At 37.2% G+C, this 19,506-nt stretch overlaps 1 protein-coding gene across 10 annotated transcripts in view; it reads left to right on the top strand.

The window, feature by feature from the left end:
- The window catches only part of KCNC2 (potassium voltage-gated channel subfamily C member 2), a 99,203-nt gene extending 80,314 nt beyond the window's left edge, over nucleotides 1-18,889 (top strand). The window contains exons 2-5 of one of the 10 annotated variants that reach the window (XR_011337498.1): nucleotides 8,356-9,286; nucleotides 11,688-11,855; nucleotides 15,787-16,732; nucleotides 17,760-17,813. Coding sequence is in view for 9 of the 10 variants with exons in the window: in XM_069857580.1 (XP_069713681.1) it covers nucleotides 8,356-9,286; nucleotides 11,688-11,855; nucleotides 15,787-15,923 (1,236 nt within the window). In the remaining variant the exon portion in view is untranslated. Of the gene's footprint in view, nucleotides 1-8,355; nucleotides 9,287-9,612; nucleotides 10,601-11,687; nucleotides 11,856-15,786; nucleotides 17,126-17,759 lie in introns of those variants that run through there. The other 9 variants (XM_069857612.1, XM_069857649.1, XM_069857602.1 and 6 more) reach the window with 9 other exon arrangements.
- The last annotated feature ends 617 nt before the right edge of the window (nucleotides 18,890-19,506 follow it).

Here is a 19,506-nt window from a genome sequence, read left to right as displayed (position 1 = left end):
AGTATTGGAACAGGCTGCCCAGGTAAGTGGTAGAATCACCATCCCTGAAGGTATTGAAAAGACGTGTAGATGTGGCATTTAGGGACATTTAGATTTCAGTGGTGGACTTGGCAGTGTTAGGTTTACAGTTGGGGTTCGTGATCTTAAATATCTTTTCCAATGTAAATGATTCTGTGATTCTATGATCTTTCCAGTTGCTCAGTAGAGGCAGGGTATTTCATAGTAAGCAGTAGAATATGTCTATTATCAGGGTGGATTTGTAAAGCAGTTTTGAATCCTTTCGGAAATATATGTCACATAAATGCAATAAAATTGCAGCGTAATTTGTAACTCTGGTTTTCTTTATGATCTGCTTTAAAATGTAGATATGCCCAAGATTTGTTGTGTTAGATATGTATTTGGGTTAAACTGGTGTCAGGCTGCTAATTTACCTGAGAGCTGAGTTAGAGCAACTTAGTTGTGGACTTGGATTTCTGAATATGAAAAGTGGCATTCATAACCTTTTTATTTGTGCTCCATCTGGTAATGAAAGACAACTGCTTTGTAAAACTATGACAAATGGAAGAAGAATGAGCAAGCAAGAGAACATTTGCATTCCCACTACTACGTACAGATGGTAGCAAATCTGAGGTGTAAATACTCCTGCACTATAAATCTATGCATAGCATATTACTTATAGGCTGTTCTTAACAGTATATCAATAACAGTGTATTGATATATAGATTTTTTTATTCAAATATGACTATGCATAGAATTGTAGCAGCAGAATATTAACTGTTAAACTTAATGCAAAATAATCTTAGCAGGGGAGTGTATAAATGAGAAGGAACTATACTGGGGACCTGAAAACAGGAGAAGTATCTTTCCAGGATGAAAATTAAAATATTGGCCAGAAGTCTACCAACTCTGGCTTGATGCTTTAGAAATTATAATGGATAGAGTTTCTCAATAGGATGCTAAGGTAGGGCTGGTAAATCTTTATGTAGACATTTAAAAAACAATTTAATCCTGACATTCTACCTTATTCCCCAAAAGGAGGATGAATTACAGCTTTTTGAGACATTATGTCAGTCTTCTTTTAGTGCCTGATACTTCATGTATTGTGTTTTTGTTTTTCCCTTGAAGATTTATGTAAAATGTTGTATCTGTATCTATTCCTTGATCTTTGGAGAGTGATAATGTGAGAGATTATGATTTATGAGTGTTGAACCAAACTGATAGTATATTCGCCCTGAGTTTATATTTCAAATGCCAGTAGTTTGGTTAGTACCTACTGATGGTATTTGATTTCTTGTTCAGTATACCCAGATGCAATGCACTGAAAACACATCACACCATAAGAACAAATGTGACTTTTCCGTATTTTTTTTCCTCATTGAAATGGTAGTTTTCCAAGGGGAGCTTATAGCTATGGAAGAATAGCAACTTTGAGGAACACAGTTGTGAAGAGATTGATGACCTGTTTGGTGAGATGTTTGGGCTTGTGTAAAATGAATGTTAATATTTAAATTTGACACACAGAACCATACAGAGATGTGTAAGGTCATCAGAAGAGCTCACTCTGAAACCGTGTTATGATTTTAGCAGTCTCCTGATAGCCAGATGAAATAAACAGATGGAAAAAAATCTATCACCTCAAAACCAGCAGTGAGAATAATCTGTCAAATCTAAATATAGAGACAATTGTCTTTAAAGCTGGAAGTGGTAACTAGTTCTGTGATTTCATTCCAATGTTAGTTGCTACTCATTAAAATGAAGCATGCCCTGTACCATAGTAATAAAGTTTGTTCTTCTGCTTAAGTGACATCCGTATTTGAGTCATAGCTTAATTGAACACCCAAATCTGTTAAATTATTGGAATTTTTATGGGATTTTTTAAGACTTTGGTTTTATATGACTAAGCAGCCATAAAACTAGATTTAAAAATCGGCATCACAAGTGAGTTGTGACTGACTGGAACCAGTACATGACATTGGCTTTGTTCCTTGTTTGGCTGAGTCTTGCTCCTACAGAACTAGGGGGATTCACAAAGTAACTGGGGGTTTGAACAAAAAAAAAACTTGTGGAGAATATTACGGGAAAAATATATGGAAAATTTACAGGAAAAAAGACTTTTCTTTCCTGAACTTTGAGAGAAAAATAAGTTAATATCAGATTATAATGTTTATTATGGGAATAGTTAATTTTATTATAGTTGCTTGTAACTGTCTTATTCTAAGAAATAGTTTTGATCAATGGGTTTTGAAGTACATATGAACTAAAAATGTAAAATACAGATTTGTAATGAATATATCTGACTAAATTTTTGCAGGCAGTGAGACTCGATGCCTTTAATGCATAATTAGCTTTCTTATATGGTCAGAGTGTTAGTAAGAGGAAGAAACTGAATGAGGTATTTATGTTTTTTCAAAATGAGTGCAATATTAAAAAAAAAATACTTCTTTCCTCTTAAGTACATTTTTGCATCCAACATGAAAGTTACTCTGTTTTGAGGGTTCTGTTTAGCATAAATGATCTGGTGGGAAAGCAAAGAAGTTATGACTGTGAAAACTTCTCCACTCCAGTTTTTTTGTCAGGAAAAGTTAAGCCATTCAGAAAACTCTTATCTTTTGTAATGAAAACAGGATTTTGTTCTCAATAGCAAGCAAGCTGTCAAAGCAGGTTTCTTTAAGAAATAAAACACGATTTCTTTTTTTGTGTTGGTTTCTCTTTAGTTGTATATTTAGTCTACTAAGTTTGGTGAGGAGGAATATTGGTTTTTGAAATTTGTTGTAAATTTCAGCAACATGCATAGCTCAGTTCTCATAATGTGCCTGTGACGATATTTATTTAAAGCAGCATTGTCATTCTTTCTTTTTAAAGGCAGTTCTGTACCTGCATTAGAGAATATTGAATGCTGCATTTCCAAGGGCTTATTAAATATTCAGTAGTTTTCTTTTTCTGTAGTTAAGTGTGTCAAGGGCAAGCTTTCTAAGTCCTGGAATGAAACTCCAGTGAACTGTTCAATTTGCAGTCCTAGAATTTGGTGTCATTTTTTAAATTGCTTTAAAATCTGAACAACTCAGTTCCTCATGGACAGTGAACTCAAAATAGGAATCATAAAGTTTCCTACTTCCAAGAAGTTATCTGCAGGCATTTAACACACACTTTAGACTGATGTGCTTCATTAAAAATCAAGTTGTAGATGATTAATCCGCTTACCATGAATGTTAGTAGCGCTCAGCAACAGAGCCTGGCTGGTGATCCCATCAACCAGAGCAGCTGGGAGCTGGAAATTGTACCAACATTGTCTGAAATGTGATGCCAACACACATGCACAAAATTGGGTGTACTCTGCCTTCAAAATGTGAGCAGAGGGAATCAACAGCCTACTGAGAGCTTTAACTGCTTAATGAGGAATGTTCTGCATTGTGTTTAGTACTGAGCATTTTTGTGACTTTTACTGGCTTTGTCCTGGCAAAAATTAACTGAAACTTTTATTAATTCAATTTGTATTAATTTCAGTTTTGAAAAAGGCTGGTTTGGTGGCTCTGGAGTGTCCATAGACCATTCTTTCACTTGGAAAAGTGTTGTCCCTCAGGATGAAAACAGAGAGCCTAAATGAACTACAAGAAAGACATTTAGCTACTGGAGCATGTGCAAAGAAGGGCAACAAAGCTGGAAGCTGGTGAAGGGTCTAGAGCACAGATCTTATTGAGGAGTGGATGAGGGATCTGGAGTTATTTTGCCAGGAGGAAAGGAGTGTGAGGTTAGACCTTATCATTCTCTACAAATAACTAAAAGGAGGTTGTAGTGACATGGGTATTGGTCTCTTCTCCCAAGTAACAAATGATAAGATGAGTGGAGACAGCCTCAAGTTGTGCCACAGGATGTTTAAACTAGGTATTAGGAAGTATTTCTTCACAGAAAGGGTTGTCAAGCACTGGCACCGGCTGCTAAGGGAAGTGCTTGAGTCGCTGTCTCTGGAGGTATATTAAAAGATGTGCAGATGTGGTGATTAGGGACATGGTTTAGTGATGGACTTGTCATTGCTAGGTTTACAGTTGGACTTAATGACGTTAAGCGTCTTTTCCAACCTAAGCAATTTTGTGATTCTGTGATTCTGTAATTCATCCATTAAAACAAACAAGAAACAACTACTCTTACAAAGACTTTTAATAGATGAGGAAAGGTTCCTAATTATTTGTATCTTATTTGAAAACTTTTCTTCAAATATTTTCCAGAGAGTTTTAATCCATGTGCTTGGGCCCCAATCTTTGGTTTAAAAAAGGGGATGGTGCGGTTGTTTTGCTTTATACTGAGGGTGAATTTGTCTTGCAACTAGTTTAAACCTAAGTTTTTAGAACTTCTCACGTGGAAAAGTTGCTAATGATTCGAGCAAAACAATGTCTCTTCCTGTGACCTTTCTGAAATTATGACCAGGCCACCTCCTTTTAGATTCGTGTGCTTCATTAAAAAAATACCAGAAGTTGTGTGTGGTACCCAGTTATTGTGGACATTAGCAGGACTGAGGAAGAGAACTTGTTTGGTCCCATCTACCAGAGAATCTGAAAGTTTGGATCTGTACCAACTTAGTCTGGAAGTGTGATGCTTGCCCACAGGAACAAAAAATGGATGTGTGTTTAGAGGCTCATTACCTTCAAAATGAGAGAAGATGGAATTAGGATGCATCAGAAAGATAGCGTAAAATGAGGATAACGCATTACTTAACTTCATTTTTATCATTACAACTGTTTATGAAGAACACACTAGAGTCTTTTGAACACATTACCTAGTATTATGTAATATAGTATTAAGGAAATATCTTTGTTAATATAAAGTAAAGCCCTATGCATTTTTCTTTGAATGATAAAATGTTCCTTCTTGCACTGACTATTGCAGTCTCTCCTTGCATGTACTCTGAATCCTATGACTATTTCAATAACATTGGAGGTCTTGTGTATGAGGTTTCATTGTGCTAAGAATTGTGCAAGCTCTGTCCAGATTATTCCTAGTCCAAGGAGTTTATGGTTTAAAACAAAATTCAACAAGAGATAAAAGGCACGAGTTGCTTTGCTCAAAATCAGTGATGTATATGCTATTGTACGCGTGGTGAAATGTGTACATCTCATTGTTTTACACTGCTATGAATGAAAATTATGGGCTTATCAAGAAATCTGTCACCAGTTTAATATTTTTCTCCTTGCCTTTGTTTGTTCTAACTTCTGAAAGATGATTGTAGGAGAACAGATTTTGGAAATGACTGATTGTCTTATTCTTTAGGGGTAATTAAGAGCCATTGAATGTAGGCTAAAAATTTTTATCTGCTTTGCCAAGTCCTGAGTGCCAAGTGCACTGTGGCTTTCCACAGTGTCAATGTTGAGCAAAAGAGTAATAAATATGTTGTCAGACATTTGTGCCTGTGTTTAATCCCCTGACATTTGGCTTTATAATATTTTTTTTTTAAAATCAGAACCAGAATAAACTTTCTTTCTGAAATACAGCCCCCAAACAGGTGCTAATGGTTTACATTCTGCTAGATTCAGTGCACTGTTGAATGCACATTTAATCCTTATTATATCTGAGTTATTGGTAAATTTTAGTTTGGCTAGGTTGAATTCAATTTTCTGTTCTTTTCAGGCAAAAAATGTTCACGGTTGCCTGAAATTAGCAAAAGGTTGCTTTTAAAGGGGTTGCTCACTATTCTGTCTATTAAAAGTTCCCACTCAAATTGCACACTGCATTGCTGTTTCAGCTTCAATGATCCTCAGCTTCCACAGATTTGTTTGCTTTTTCCCTCCTTCACTGTGTAGAAGGATACCGAAAAAAGACTCTATGAGCCTCCTAAGGGTCATTCTTAACCATTGGTGGCTGAGAGTTTGATAAATTCTCTGTCCATGTTATGGATAGGTTTTGCAAAGATCTGCTGAGATTAATTCCCTTAGGTTGTATTAATCTGGTTGTTTTGCTGACTCTAGTTTTCTCACACAAGACTGAGGATTTTTTTTTTCTTTTCGTGTATGTTGGTGTCAGGCACCAGGAATAAATGAGCTACGAATGTGCAGCAATTTTGTAGTTAAAGTGAAGAAAAAAAAACCTGTTTGGTAAAAATTAGCCAGATTGTGTAAGATTGTTTTCTTAGCTCATTACTAGAAGTTCAGACTGGATGATAAGTGTTCAGACAGTCCCTGGGTGAGTCCTTTCTGAAAGATAATAGATTTAGAGGGTTTGTAATCGAAGGGCCTGCTGTGATAATTTTGTTTCATTGATTGAGGAGAGGAAGCCATAAACAAATCTCTGATATACGTAGCTATATGGGAGTTTTAGATAGATAGATAGATAGATAGATAGATAGATAGATAGATAGATAGATAGATAGATAGATCGATCTATCCTGTGAGTCTAAATATAAGAGATTTGCCAGACCTGCATTGCAAATTTAAACTTGTTTCTCAGAATAAAACAATTCTCTTTACTGACTGTAGAGACAACATTTTGTTGTCCAACTAATGTTATGTGTTAGAAAAATCCAATCATTCAGTATTGCACCAGCCTACATGAACTCTAGTGCACAATATGGAATCTGAGTGCTACTACTAAATTTGATGATTGATAGCCAAAGAATAAAAAATCAGGTTTCCTGCAATGTTGCAGCCTGGATTAGAGTGACTCAACAGAGGCATTCTTGCTTATGGTTGCTCTTCTACCTCCCTTGTAATTAGATTTTTTCAATGAGATTCAGTATTTTGGTGTGGTAACGTACCAGCATCCTGCTTCCACATTTTCTCTTGCCTGTATCACTGGAAGTCAGATATAAGCTGCCCTTTCTGGTAGGGTGGTAGTAGAGAATATTATATTTTTTTCTATTTTCTGGGCTTCTTTAAGATACTCAGTTTCAGGCTGGGAATTTAGAGATTAAAGGAGAGATATCCTGAGTGATTTGTAAGTAGCATTAAGGGAAACATAAAATAAATAATATTTAAAAGGATGGAGAGCTTGCCTCAAACTCTGAGATCCCTATTTTTGTTTTACTAACAAGTAACAGTTTAAAATTATAAAAATCCAAGCCAAAAGAGTTAGTAATTTTCTTCCATTTTGAAAGAAATGTGATTCTTTCTTGAATGGTAAAATATCAGGATGGTAGGTATGTGAGGAAGCACATAGGCACTAGATATTTTCAAAAATATATCTAGGCATTTTTTTTCCTCTTTGGGCCCTTTAGCCTTCAAAAAATCTTCAGCTATTCAGAGAGATTTTTCTAGGATAATACTGGCTATAACATAGCAACTAAACTGAAAATCCAGAATAACATACACATTGAAAACATGGTATAAATCCTGGCTCGGGGAGTGATTTGAACACATCATCTGTTCATGTACTACACCATTGCTGTTGAAGTGTTAACATGGTGATAACATATTGTCACTTAAAAGAAGCTAATCATTATTGCAAAGGAATAACTGCTCAAAACACCTTTTCATTTGTGGTGTTTTACTGGGTCTAAGAAAGTTTATCTTCCCATCTAGCTGTTTGGCTTAGTATTAATTTTTGTGAGATCCTATCCCAGCCATTCTGTTTTCTTCAGCGCTTGACTGAGATGACTGCCTTGAAGATCAGGTGGTAAGTGTTTTTTAAGTCCTTAACAATCCTCTGTGAGGGCTGTCTCCAGGTTATTGAATTGTATTTTATCTATTCACGTGCCTCTACTAGAACTCAATTTGTATAACCCTATTTGTTCAGATTCTCCTGGATTTGTAACTTTGATAGCAGGACTGCGGTTCCTAACACAGTGGCAAAGCTCTGCCACAGTAGTGGAAGACGTTCTACTTTTAGTCCCACCTAAGTGTGTGAGTGATGGGTGACTGTGAACATAGGCTGTGCAACCAATTCTTCCTGTAACACAGAAGGCATTTGCTATCAACTGGGGTTGTTTAGCCTGGAGAAGAGGAGGCTGAGGGGAGACCTCATTGCTCTCTACAACTACCTGAAAGGAGGTTGTAGAGAGGAGGGTGCTGGCCTCTTCTCCCAAGTGACAGGGGACAGGACAAGAGGGAATGGCCTCAAGCTCCGCCAGGGGAGGTTTAGGCTGGACATTAGGAAAAAATTCTTCACAGAAAGGGTCATTGGGCACTGGAACAGGTTGCTCAGGGAGGTGGTTGATTCACCTTCCCTGGAGGTGTTTAAGGCACGGGTGGACGAGGTGCTAAGGGGCATGGTTTAGTGTTTGATAGGAATGGTTGGACTCGATGATCCTGTGGGTCTCTTCCAACCTGGTTATTCTATGATTCTATGATTCTAATAGAGTTAAAAGTGCGAGAAGAAGCCTGTTATGAAGCTGTGTGGTTCTGATGTCTCTTCTCCCTCTTTTTGTTTCAGTTCATCGCCTTTGCCTCTTTATTCTTCATCCTAGTTTCAATCACAACCTTCTGCCTGGAAACACATGAAGCTTTCAATACTATTATAAACAAAACTGAGCAGGTCATTAATGGGACAGAAACTGTGCTACAGTATGAAATAGAGACAGATCCTGCCCTGACATACGTGGAAGGAGTCTGTGTTATATGGTTTACATTTGAATTTTTAGTACGTGTTGTTTTTTCCCCCAACAAACTTGAATTCATCAAAAATCTCTTGAATATCATTGACTTTGTGGCCATCCTACCCTTTTATCTAGAAGTGGGCCTGAGTGGGCTGTCCTCCAAAGCTGCTAAGGATGTGCTTGGTTTCCTCAGGGTAGTGAGGTTTGTGAGGATCCTGCGAATCTTCAAGCTCACTCGGCACTTTGTGGGCCTCAGGGTGTTGGGCCACACTCTGCGAGCCAGCACCAATGAGTTTTTGCTGCTGATAATATTCCTGGCACTTGGCGTTTTGATATTTGCCACCATGATCTACTACGCAGAGCGGGTTGGAGCCCAGCCTAATGACCCATCAGCAAGTGAGCACACACAGTTCAAAAATATCCCTATTGGCTTCTGGTGGGCTGTAGTCACCATGACCACACTGGGATATGGGGACATGTATCCACGAACTTGGTCAGGTATGCTGGTGGGAGCCCTGTGTGCACTGGCAGGGGTGCTCACCATAGCCATGCCTGTGCCTGTGATAGTTAACAATTTTGGGATGTACTACTCCCTGGCCATGGCAAAGCAGAAACTGCCAAGGAAGCGGAAGAAGCACATCCCTCCTGCTCCACAAGCCAGCTCTCCCACCTTCTGCAAGACAGACTTGAACATGGCGTGCAATAGCACACAGGGTGATATCTGCCTGGGCAAGGACAACCAGCTGATGGAGCACAACAGATCATCAGGTAGGACCCCACTGGAAATGCATGACCTCTGAAAACACTTTATAGACCAGTATGTTTGGTAGGGGCCAGAAAGCTACCAGTCTTTCTGCAAGGAGAAGACATAGCTCCTACCCTTCTCCCCTCCAGTGTTTGCGTGTGTCAGTCTCATAGAGGATAAAACAGGTATAGTGATGTTCCCAAACCTCTATGTAGCTGGTCTATACAGTTTTGCTTGCTCTGTTGAGAATGCTTTCCTGCTGATGATATCAACCTTTTCTTTTGCCTGTTGTTTGTTGCGTCGTATGGATGTTTCTTGTTTTTTTGCATGACTGTGACTATTTGAGCAGCCACCGTGTCCCACCCTGTTGGACTCCATGGTGTTTTGCCTCAGTGTCTGTCTCTTGTGTCAGCTTTGCCTGTGCCACATCGTGGCCTGTTAAGCAAGATCCTACAAAGAAGCAGTCATTTAAAAGGAGCAGGTGCTTTAAATCAAAAGCCCAGCACTCAAAGGAAATAAGAAGAAATTTTCTTTCTAGCTTTCTTTCCATTTGGCATTCTGCTTCCCTGGCTAGAAGAACCTCCTTTGTCTGTGTTAGATGAGACATTGCATGGTATTTACTACTAATTGAATGATAATAGCATAGTTGATGTAGTTTATCCAGAAAAATTAAAATGACAGCCCCTAGGAAGATCATTGTTATTAGTGTTGATTTTTATGATTTATATTACCTTATTTGTAAGAATTCCAAATGATTGATAAGGAGTATTTTGTGCTAAATGCTGTGAAAGTGCATATCAAATGACAGTGTCTGCCCCTCCGAGCCACTGCCCCATATTCCTTATCTCTTAAAATTAAAGAGTAAATTTTATCTCTCAGTATAGTTAAAACAATTTTTTTAGCAGCAAGGATTTTTTGTTTGTTTCCTGAATGTATTTATTCTTAAGCCAAGCACAACCTGATTACAAAGCTCATACTAGTCATTAGACTCTTGTTGGAAAGCTGCTGAAGATTAATAAGAATAAAACCACCCATGATTGGTGTCATTCAGTAATCATGGTTTATTTTTTAAAAAGAGGAGTCTGGAAAATCGGTCTCTGAACAATATTGATCTTTGGTCTGTTGTTCTGTTACTGAATTGCATTTATGCTCAAAACAACTCATTTTCAGTCTCTCTCTGAGTGTTCACAGACAAAGTAACACAGCTTTTTGAACATCCTAAACATATTTAAGCGGCTGGAAACCCTTGAAAGGACTCACACTGAGGTTGGAATATAATTAATTTTATAATACTTTAATTGATACCCACTTTCAGACAACATCTTTAAAGTGTTAATGATAACAGCTTTTTCATGCCATCAGGTTATGCTAAAAGTGTTCCGGAATGGAGGGGGCTCAGTGTGATCAGAGTAAAGCGACACTTTTCTGTGTCTACACCTTTGTTTACAAGGTGTTATAATCCTTGGACTTAGAAAGAAGATATGCAAAAAGGAGCCATTTTAAGTGTTAACTTTCTCTTCAGTAGTGCCACCACTCATACCATGCATTGTAGGTTCATTTCTGGTAGAGAAGGCTATTAGAGTCACTAGGAATTCTATGAAAAACTTTTAAGATTGGATATAGCCCTTTGCTTTAACAGTTCAAAACAAGAACATGCTCAGGTTTAAATACATAGGTAAAACAGAAGTCAACACATTGCCATCACCTGTTATGTGCTGTACTAAGCAGAGATTTTTTCTTCAAGTGTGGCCTGAATCTGAAATAATAGATGATTTAAGACAGTCCTTCGGGAGTACCAAATCAGGAGACGTAAGCGTTTTGCTGTTTGACAAAATAAATTGCAGAGACCAAAGACAGTATTTAATATGGATACTTATGACAAGGAGTGCAAGAGTCATAAGTATAGAAATTAAAGCCAAGTGTGCTACTAAAAAGGTTTTAGTGCTAAATGTTGAAAATCTCACTCTCTTGGAGGAGGGGTTGTCCTTAAAATATGCTTAACAACATATTTTAAGCAAAAACTACTAACATGGCCTCTTTTTTTTAGCAGAAAGGATAACCAAAATAGTAAATACTTGTTTGAAATATCCAAAGTTAACTTCACTCCAAAAAGTTACAGTCCATAGTAGGCAACTAACTGGGCGTTGATTTGATTATTTCTTATTTCATGTTAGTTTAGTATAACTTCATATTATATTTAAAAGAACAGGAAAGTCAAAAGATCATATGCTCTTGAATAAAAAATATACTTTTTTTTCCATTCTGTACTGATTAATGGTGAACTGCGATCTTGTTTTCTTCTAATGATTTACCTTATAATTATTTTTTGAGTGATGGGAATATCCGGCATTCAGCATAAGCTCTTTGTGATGTCTCATTTCCTCATTCATAATTGTCTGTAAATGGGCATGGTGCTTTAACCAGTGTTATCAGGTGAAGACAGTGCAGGAAGTGAGCAGCCACTCTCACCTGGTGAAAGGCTCCCTCCCATCAGACGCTCTAGTACCAGAGACAAAAACAGAAGAGGGGGAACATGTTTCCTACTGACAACAAGTGATTACACGTGTGCTACTGATGGAGGGATCAGGAAAGGTATGGACTTCTTTCATTAGATCATTAAAGGTTACTCAGCAATGTGCTTGTGAAAAGCAATCTTAGAGTAAAATGATGTGCACAATGCTCTTAGAGGAAAGACTGTACTCAAAATGTATCTTTTTTTCCTTATTCCTAGTAATTCTTTTCCTGCTTTCCTTTTAGAAACACTCATCTCCTTTAGTCTTCACAAAAAGTGCTTGATGTTGGACCCTCATTTCACTTGTGTCTTCATTTGTCTGTTATCTTTAATGGAAAAGCCTGCGATTCAGACCTTGCTCATCAACCACTCATCACTCAATACCATTTGTCATTCTAAAAGATGAATTAATTATTTAATAATTTCAGTGGGCACTTAATAACTTAGTAAAAATTACAGCTGAATAAATGACACTTAAAAGGCTAAAATGTCAGAAGTAAGCAATGTTTTTTTTCTTAACACAACAAAACATATCGTGAGAGGCTACTCAGATATCTTTCAAAGAAAAAATTGAATTTATAATGCTACAAAATGTCTTTTCTTTGTAATACACCCCTAATGCTAAAAGATGACTGTCTAACCTAACCAGAATTCAACTACAGTAAACAATGTTTGATCTTGCAAGCTGCTAAAAATGCCTTTGTAGTCATTCAGCCTCTTCAAATCTGATTATCCACTGTTCAGTAGGATTGGGTTCCCCAGGCATAGTTTACAAAACCTTTGTCATTATATGCATCAACCTACATGACTGATAGCATGGCAAGACTGTGCCATCAGGGCACATCTGGCTGGGGCTGCAAACCTAGTCTCAGGGCATTGCTCCAAAATCATTAATGCCAGTCTTGCCATTTCCTTAGATATTAATTCATTTGATTTCTTTGGTTTCTTGGCAGATTTTATCATTCCAACAGGTTTCACGGTCACAAGTGCTGACATGCAGAGTTCATCCGCAGCAGCCATGTGGCACTAAAGAAACATTTTCGGCTGAGGTTTTCCTGCCTCTCTGCGCCCCTGCCCCCCCCCACCTTTTTTTTTTTTTTTTTTTTAACTCACTTTGTACACAGCAAACATAGCAGTCCCAGCCAGCCACAGACCCTAAAGGAATTCTCTGGAGTTATTCTGCACATACTCCTATTACATTTCAACAGCATGAGCTCAGTAGGTAAAACCTGTGAAGGCACACAGCCAGAGATTGATGTGTATGGTATTTATAAAGACTATGATTGTCTCCCTGCTCCTCTGTTTTGCATATTCCTATATATAATGTTTAGACTAAATGAGACTTGATTGCAATCACATTTTTGCACAGATTGAGATGCTTTCCATTGAGCATTTATCTTGCACCATCTTCTCAACAACTAGGATTATTTAAAATATTTCTAATGGTAAGAGTCTAGTCTTTGAGGAGGTCGTGAGCATCTGAATAAGGCAGATTGCCATGGCATGTTGCAAGATAAGGTTCTTGACTTCTTTTAGGAAGTTAGTGTACATATTGAGTGCTGTTCACTTGAAATTAACCCTAATAAGAACAGATCAGAAATAATAAAAGTACCCGTCAGCTACTAAAGACATATTAATGGAACAGTGAAACATATTTTATACTGGGACCACATTAACTTTTTCGTTTCAAGATCTAAATTCAAGAGAAAATTGTTTTATAGTTTTTACTAGAAAAATAGATCTTGAGTTCAGAACTGGCAGTTTCTCAATGAGAAATGTGCTCTTTTACTGGCTCTGATGGTAACCTTAGTCTAAGCTGAAATGTTTTAGCCACTGGCTTTCAACTTTATTTTATACAGGGTAAGGGAGTTAGCTCATAAGCATAAAACATCTTCATGTAGCATCCAAATGGTTTTGAATATTTTAATTTATACATCTAGTCTACTACTTTAATTTTATTTTTTCCCTTTCATTCTTTTGGTATGTCCCTGTTTGGTTGGTTTCCTGGTTGATTCTTGGTTGTGTTCAATGATCATTTACTCTGAGCTTTATTTCATTAACACTTTATCTCCATCTCTAATATGATACTAAATTCAAGGCTGATCCAAAGTCCAGTAAAATACCCGGAAAGTACCAATTTTGGATCATGTCTCTCTCTTTATTCATCTTGTATATCTCGTTTTCATTTTTTCAGGTGTTCCCATTTTCTTTGACATCTTTACCATCTTCCTCAATCAGTTCTTTGCTTTTATCATTAGAAAAATAGCAGGAAAAATAATTTTAAAAATACTTTCCTAGTTTCTGTGTAAAAAACCTACCTGATTATTTTGATTTTTTTTTTTTTTGGTAAGCTTTATGTTTACAGGGGAGGTTAAATATATACACTAGCACTGTGCTTCCCTCCGATTCCTGTTTCAAACATGAATCCATGTAAATACTGATAGAAACTCATAAACTGGAGGCTGTTTTTTAAATGTATCAGAACTCTGTGAAGCATCACAGCCTAGCCTGCCCTTGCAATCTGGAGATAACATTGCATAAGTTTTTAGCAGACTTAAGTTATACATTTGCTTTAAGTATAGTTTCACAGTGTGCAATTCTCAGTAGGTAAGAAATAGTCTACGATTCCATGATTCTAAGAAATATGTTAATTGTCGTTAGGAAAGAATATAAGATATGATTTTTTTCCTGAAGACTAACATCTGTCAACTGTCTGTTATGTGGAGATCTGGAATTTGAGCCAGTAACTATTTCAATAAGAGAAAAATGTCCTGTGACATCCTGTATAATGTTTAGCTGTATTGTCATTGACATTTTAGAGTTTCCATGGGGAAAGTCTCAGTATTTCACTGTAAGCAGTTTCTACCTGCATGTCTTAACCTGACAAACACTTAGATGCATACTTGTCTTCAAGGAAATAGGTAGTGCCATTGAAATCAATTGGAATTCTCACGTTTGCAGTGAAGCTTGTATCCATGTACTTGAGGAGAAAGGGTCTGTCTGGCTTCATCTTCATTGTATTTCCTTGATGATATCTCTCTCCAGACTGATCCTTTTCTTCCTAAGTGAACTTATTCAGGTGCTACTGAAAATATGTGTGTATGAAGATAGTGATGAAGTGAATAGCAATGCTTTTCTGTCATTCTACAGCATATTCCCTACAAGGTGAAAACAATCTATATGTAGCAAAAAGTAGGTAGCTAGAGCTCACACCGTATGTGAACAGAAATGTCTGCAAGTGCAATGTTCCCTTCAAATTGTGAAGCATTACGTGGTTGCCTCATTTAATGATTAAGTATTTACTAGTTGCTTATGTGGACTAATACCATTTTTTTTCATTTAAGTCAGCTGGAGAAGGAGCACAAATATGGTGTTTTAAGTTTGCCAGTCAGGAGGCATTTGCAATGGACACTGCTATCTTATTATACTTTAATATAAGACACAAAATCTTAGGCTTAACATTTCTGAAGATGAAGCTTCTTTCCCACATTATCATTCAGTCCTCTGTGGAAATGATTTACACATACTGTATGCAATTTATCTGGGTTTTGTTATATTTATTTTTAAAGAAAATTTTTCTTTTATTAGGAATGGGTTTAGCAGAGATAATGTAATTCCAACAGATTTTATAGTTTGTTTTAATGGATTTTTTATTATGCTTAGACAGATAGTTCACCCAGTAACCCTGTTGGGATCCTTTATCTTGCACTCTATGCGACCCTGTTGAAACCAATAAAATGGTACCAAGTGCAAGATGGTATGTGGAAAAGCAGTTCAGACCTCTTCTGTTATGGTCTATTTAGTTTTCTGGAAAAGAATAGCTGCATTAATTTGTAAATAATTTTATGTATTAGTATCTTTTGGTAGTAATGTGCGTCAGCGCTGAGTTTTCTTGCAGGCAGATTCCCTCTGAGTCCCAGATAGCTCCTTGGGTTACATTACATTGTGTTGTTTGTCTTTGTCTATTTTTTGGCTGAATTCAACTGATGTCTGTGCATTTTCTCATACAAGGCTATGAAAAATCTCGAAGCTTAAACAACATAGCTGGCTTGACAGGCAATGCTCTGCGACTGTCTCCAGTAACATCACCTTACAGCTCACCTTGTCCTCTAAGGCGCTCTCGGTCTCCCATTCCTTCCATCTTATAAACCAGATGGCATCAATCGGCTATATAGTATTAAATAAAATACTGTTTGCCACATATTGGAAATAAATGTAGCATTAAGCATAGGCTCCACAAATATGGTATAACTCCTGCATGATATAACTGTCAGTAGTAAGAAACGCCACTTGGGTAGCTGAAGATTGTTATCTTGGCTTTTAAAGATTACCTGAGGTAACACTTCTCCTTTTGTCTATTATATTGTTCTAGTTTCCTGTGGCAATAAAAGGACAGTTAGTGGTTTCTGTTGGCCAGTATATTCAATAAATAAGAATATTTTCAGGGAGATTTACTTAAAATAATGTGCTTCCAAATAATTACTAGTCACTCCATTGAACCTCCATTTTTTTGTGACTCTAATCCATTCTGAAGATGTCTGGAATCGTGTCTTCGTTGCACACAATGTGACTTGGGTCTGCTCATTTGCATGGACCATCCTGTCTCCATCATCTGACAAGCAGTGTTGCTGATCGCGGAGACCACAGAGGGCTCTGGATGTGTGTTCTTGCATTGTACCATCCTGCTGAAATGAAAGCACTGATAAACTGGTCTGCATGTGGGATTGTTTTCCTTTGTTTAACCTTTTCCTTTATTTTTTAATGACCTACTTGTTTATAAATGGCTTTATTTTCTGATTAACTTACTTCGGTACTGGATTGCTGTATCAGAGTTCTGAATGTCTTCGGTTGTTTGCACACAGATAACTGCAAAGAGGTTGTCATTACTGGTTACACGCAAGCAGAAGCCAGATCTCTTTCTTAATGGCTTGGGGAAGGCACAAAACATGCAAGCAAGGTAAACGCCATCCAGACTTGCAATTTTAAGCTAGCAAGTGCTGCTTGGTACTGTAGTCATTTTTCTACTCCAGGGTTCTTCAGTATTTTCATAGGCTGAGTACCAAGTAAAACTGAGATTATTGGGGGCTCTCTTGTACCACTGTAAGAGGGTAGTAGTTCTGAAGTAATTTTTTTTGACCAGCCTTATACCTCTGGCTCATGAGCTTAAAGAATTTCTCCAGTCAATGTTTTTTGAGGTGCTTTGTCTTATATGTTGTTTGTCTGTCTGTTTTGCAACATGTCTACTGTATTCTCCATCTGTCTCCATAAAGCACAGAGATACTGTTAAAAAGCCCCCCTCTTTTAAGGTTAACTAAGGACGTTTTTCTCCTTTTCTCTTTTTTTCATATGGACTATGTTATCTGTATAGATACAAATATATATTTTTTCAAGTGCAAGTTAGTATCTTCTAGACTAACTCTGAAGATATTTTGAGTGAAATTTAGTAGTGACTCTACAGTACTGACCGGTTGCCTATTGCATCAATCTTCCTTCTAGCAACCAGTATTCATTACAGTTTTGAAACTATATCTCTTCTCGTGGCTTTTGCATTCAATATTAATCTCTATTTATGCAACAGGACAAATGCAATGGCAGATCTGATGTTCTGGGCTGGTGAGGAAAAATCACCCTAAACTGTAGTTTTAGAACTACATGGGGAAGAACATAACAACCCAAATCTTAAGATATTTTTGAGATTCTTGAATAATCCCTGATTGCTATGTTTGGTTTTTTTTTTATGAAAAGAAATATAACTTATTGTTGATCATGTAACATGTTCTTCTGTATATAGCCTAGCCCAACAGCATGACCTGCATGTCAGATTTCTTGTACAATAATGTATTTATCAAATTATACATTTCTGATATTTAGAGATGTACATTGATTTAATTTTGTTAAAATATTGTCAATAGAGAGATAGTTACAAACAGCTTTTAGCGAAGGAATTAATATAATATCTGGTGCTGCTGTTATATTAACTACAGTGTTGTACAGAATTTATCATGGATTTTTGACTGCTGAAAAAGGGACAATGGAATTTAGCCATACCAAGGACTGTACTGGAAAGAGACTGCTGCTGCTGAATGGGCCCTGATAAACAACTCACGCCTTGAGGAAGTCACTGAGACTTTACATGCAAAGTAGAGCTTGTTAAAGAAGATTAAAGACTGCTCGTAATTACTGCTGCCAGAGGAAGGGGTGACTAGTCACTGTTGTTGAGTCAGCTGTAAATAAAACGTGTGTGCATGGAATATCAGTTTTTATCTATATCAAGGAAAGCTGAATTTAAATCATCATTGCTAAGGCTCCATGCAAAGACCCACACCCCTGTGTGTATTATTCCTGGTTACTGCAGTAAGTTGTGCTGTGGATCATGCAAAGACACACTTAATAACAATAGTGATGTGAACTACATCTGTCTTGACTCTGTCATAATAATGATATATTTTTCAAAGGTCACAAATATAAACAGAATAGGTTTGCATAAGTCCTTGCTTTCTCAGTTTGCCATCACCTATATTTGTATGAATTCTAGAGTACATGCCAAGTCTTAAGTTTACTTTTCACTTTGATAACAGAAATGTGACTGCAGACAAACATCACTGACTTTGTTCACAGCACACAGTCTTCTTTCATTGTTACCTCAAACTATAAGTATTATAAGAAATAAAATTCTGGCAGCAAGTCTATTTGGTTTTTTTTATTATTATTCAGTGTTGCAAAACCAACATCAATAAGTATAAAAGTTGTATTAAAATTATATCCTAAAAATGTATATTTTACATAAAAGAGATATTCTTCGATCAGTTACTTTCTGTGATTTTTGTGGTAAATGGATCTAGTCTATTCTATGTTTATGAGCCATTGTAGTGCTACGATGTGGTAATTATGTTCTCTCCATCCTATTCAATGGGAAATTCTCCAGAAACTGTTTTGTCACCCTGGCGTCCCAATTGTAGGGACCTGTCCCAGTTGTGAAACTCTGTATTGTGGAACTTCTGTGAACATGTCAAGGTGCATGCACAATCCTGGTGGAAACCAGTGGAAATGTAATACCTGAATTGGAGAATAAAAGGTAAAAGACCTGGGGAGGAACTTGGAATGTATCTTCTGAAGTGGCTCATGCGCTTTCTTTAGCTGAATCGGTCCCCTGCCTGCCACTGGCCATCCCAATTCTCAAACCAGTTTTTTGTGCTACATGAGGAGCTAATTCAAGGACTAGCATGAGCTGACTTCTAAAACAGTCCAAATCTTCCTTCTTGTTAATGACCTCACTCCTTGTAATTGTACTAGATATTATCAGACTCAAGGCAGTTGCATCCTAGCTTGAATTCAACCTAACAAAGACGTGATAAATGGTTGCTTAAAACTCCCTATCCAATACTGTGTTTGGGGTAACCAATGAAAACCCTGAATACATGAGCAGACTGTCTGAGAGGGGTGAGGGAGCTAGTACAACTGTACACATGATCTGAGAGGCTATTGCTACCATATTTTGGAAAGGGTTCTGGAATTTAAGGAAGATTCCAGGAAACAGGATCAAGAGATGTTCAGGTTTTAGAAAATACGTTATAGTGACATTGCACAAGGGCTCAGTGTGCTGAGTTTGCCCAGAGATTGAAAGTTGACTGGACTGTGGCCTGTGAGAAATACCTACATGAAGAAGGGTGTGGTGGTTAGCCAGGACAAGACTCACCATCAAATCCCGTCACCCAGGTCTGATATTTGCCC

This window comes from Phaenicophaeus curvirostris, chromosome 1 (assembly GCF_032191515.1).
Source record: "Phaenicophaeus curvirostris isolate KB17595 chromosome 1, BPBGC_Pcur_1.0, whole genome shotgun sequence".
Classification (NCBI taxonomy): domain Eukaryota; kingdom Metazoa; phylum Chordata; class Aves; order Cuculiformes; family Cuculidae; genus Phaenicophaeus; species Phaenicophaeus curvirostris.
This window is presented reverse-complemented; position numbering and strand designations above follow the sequence as displayed.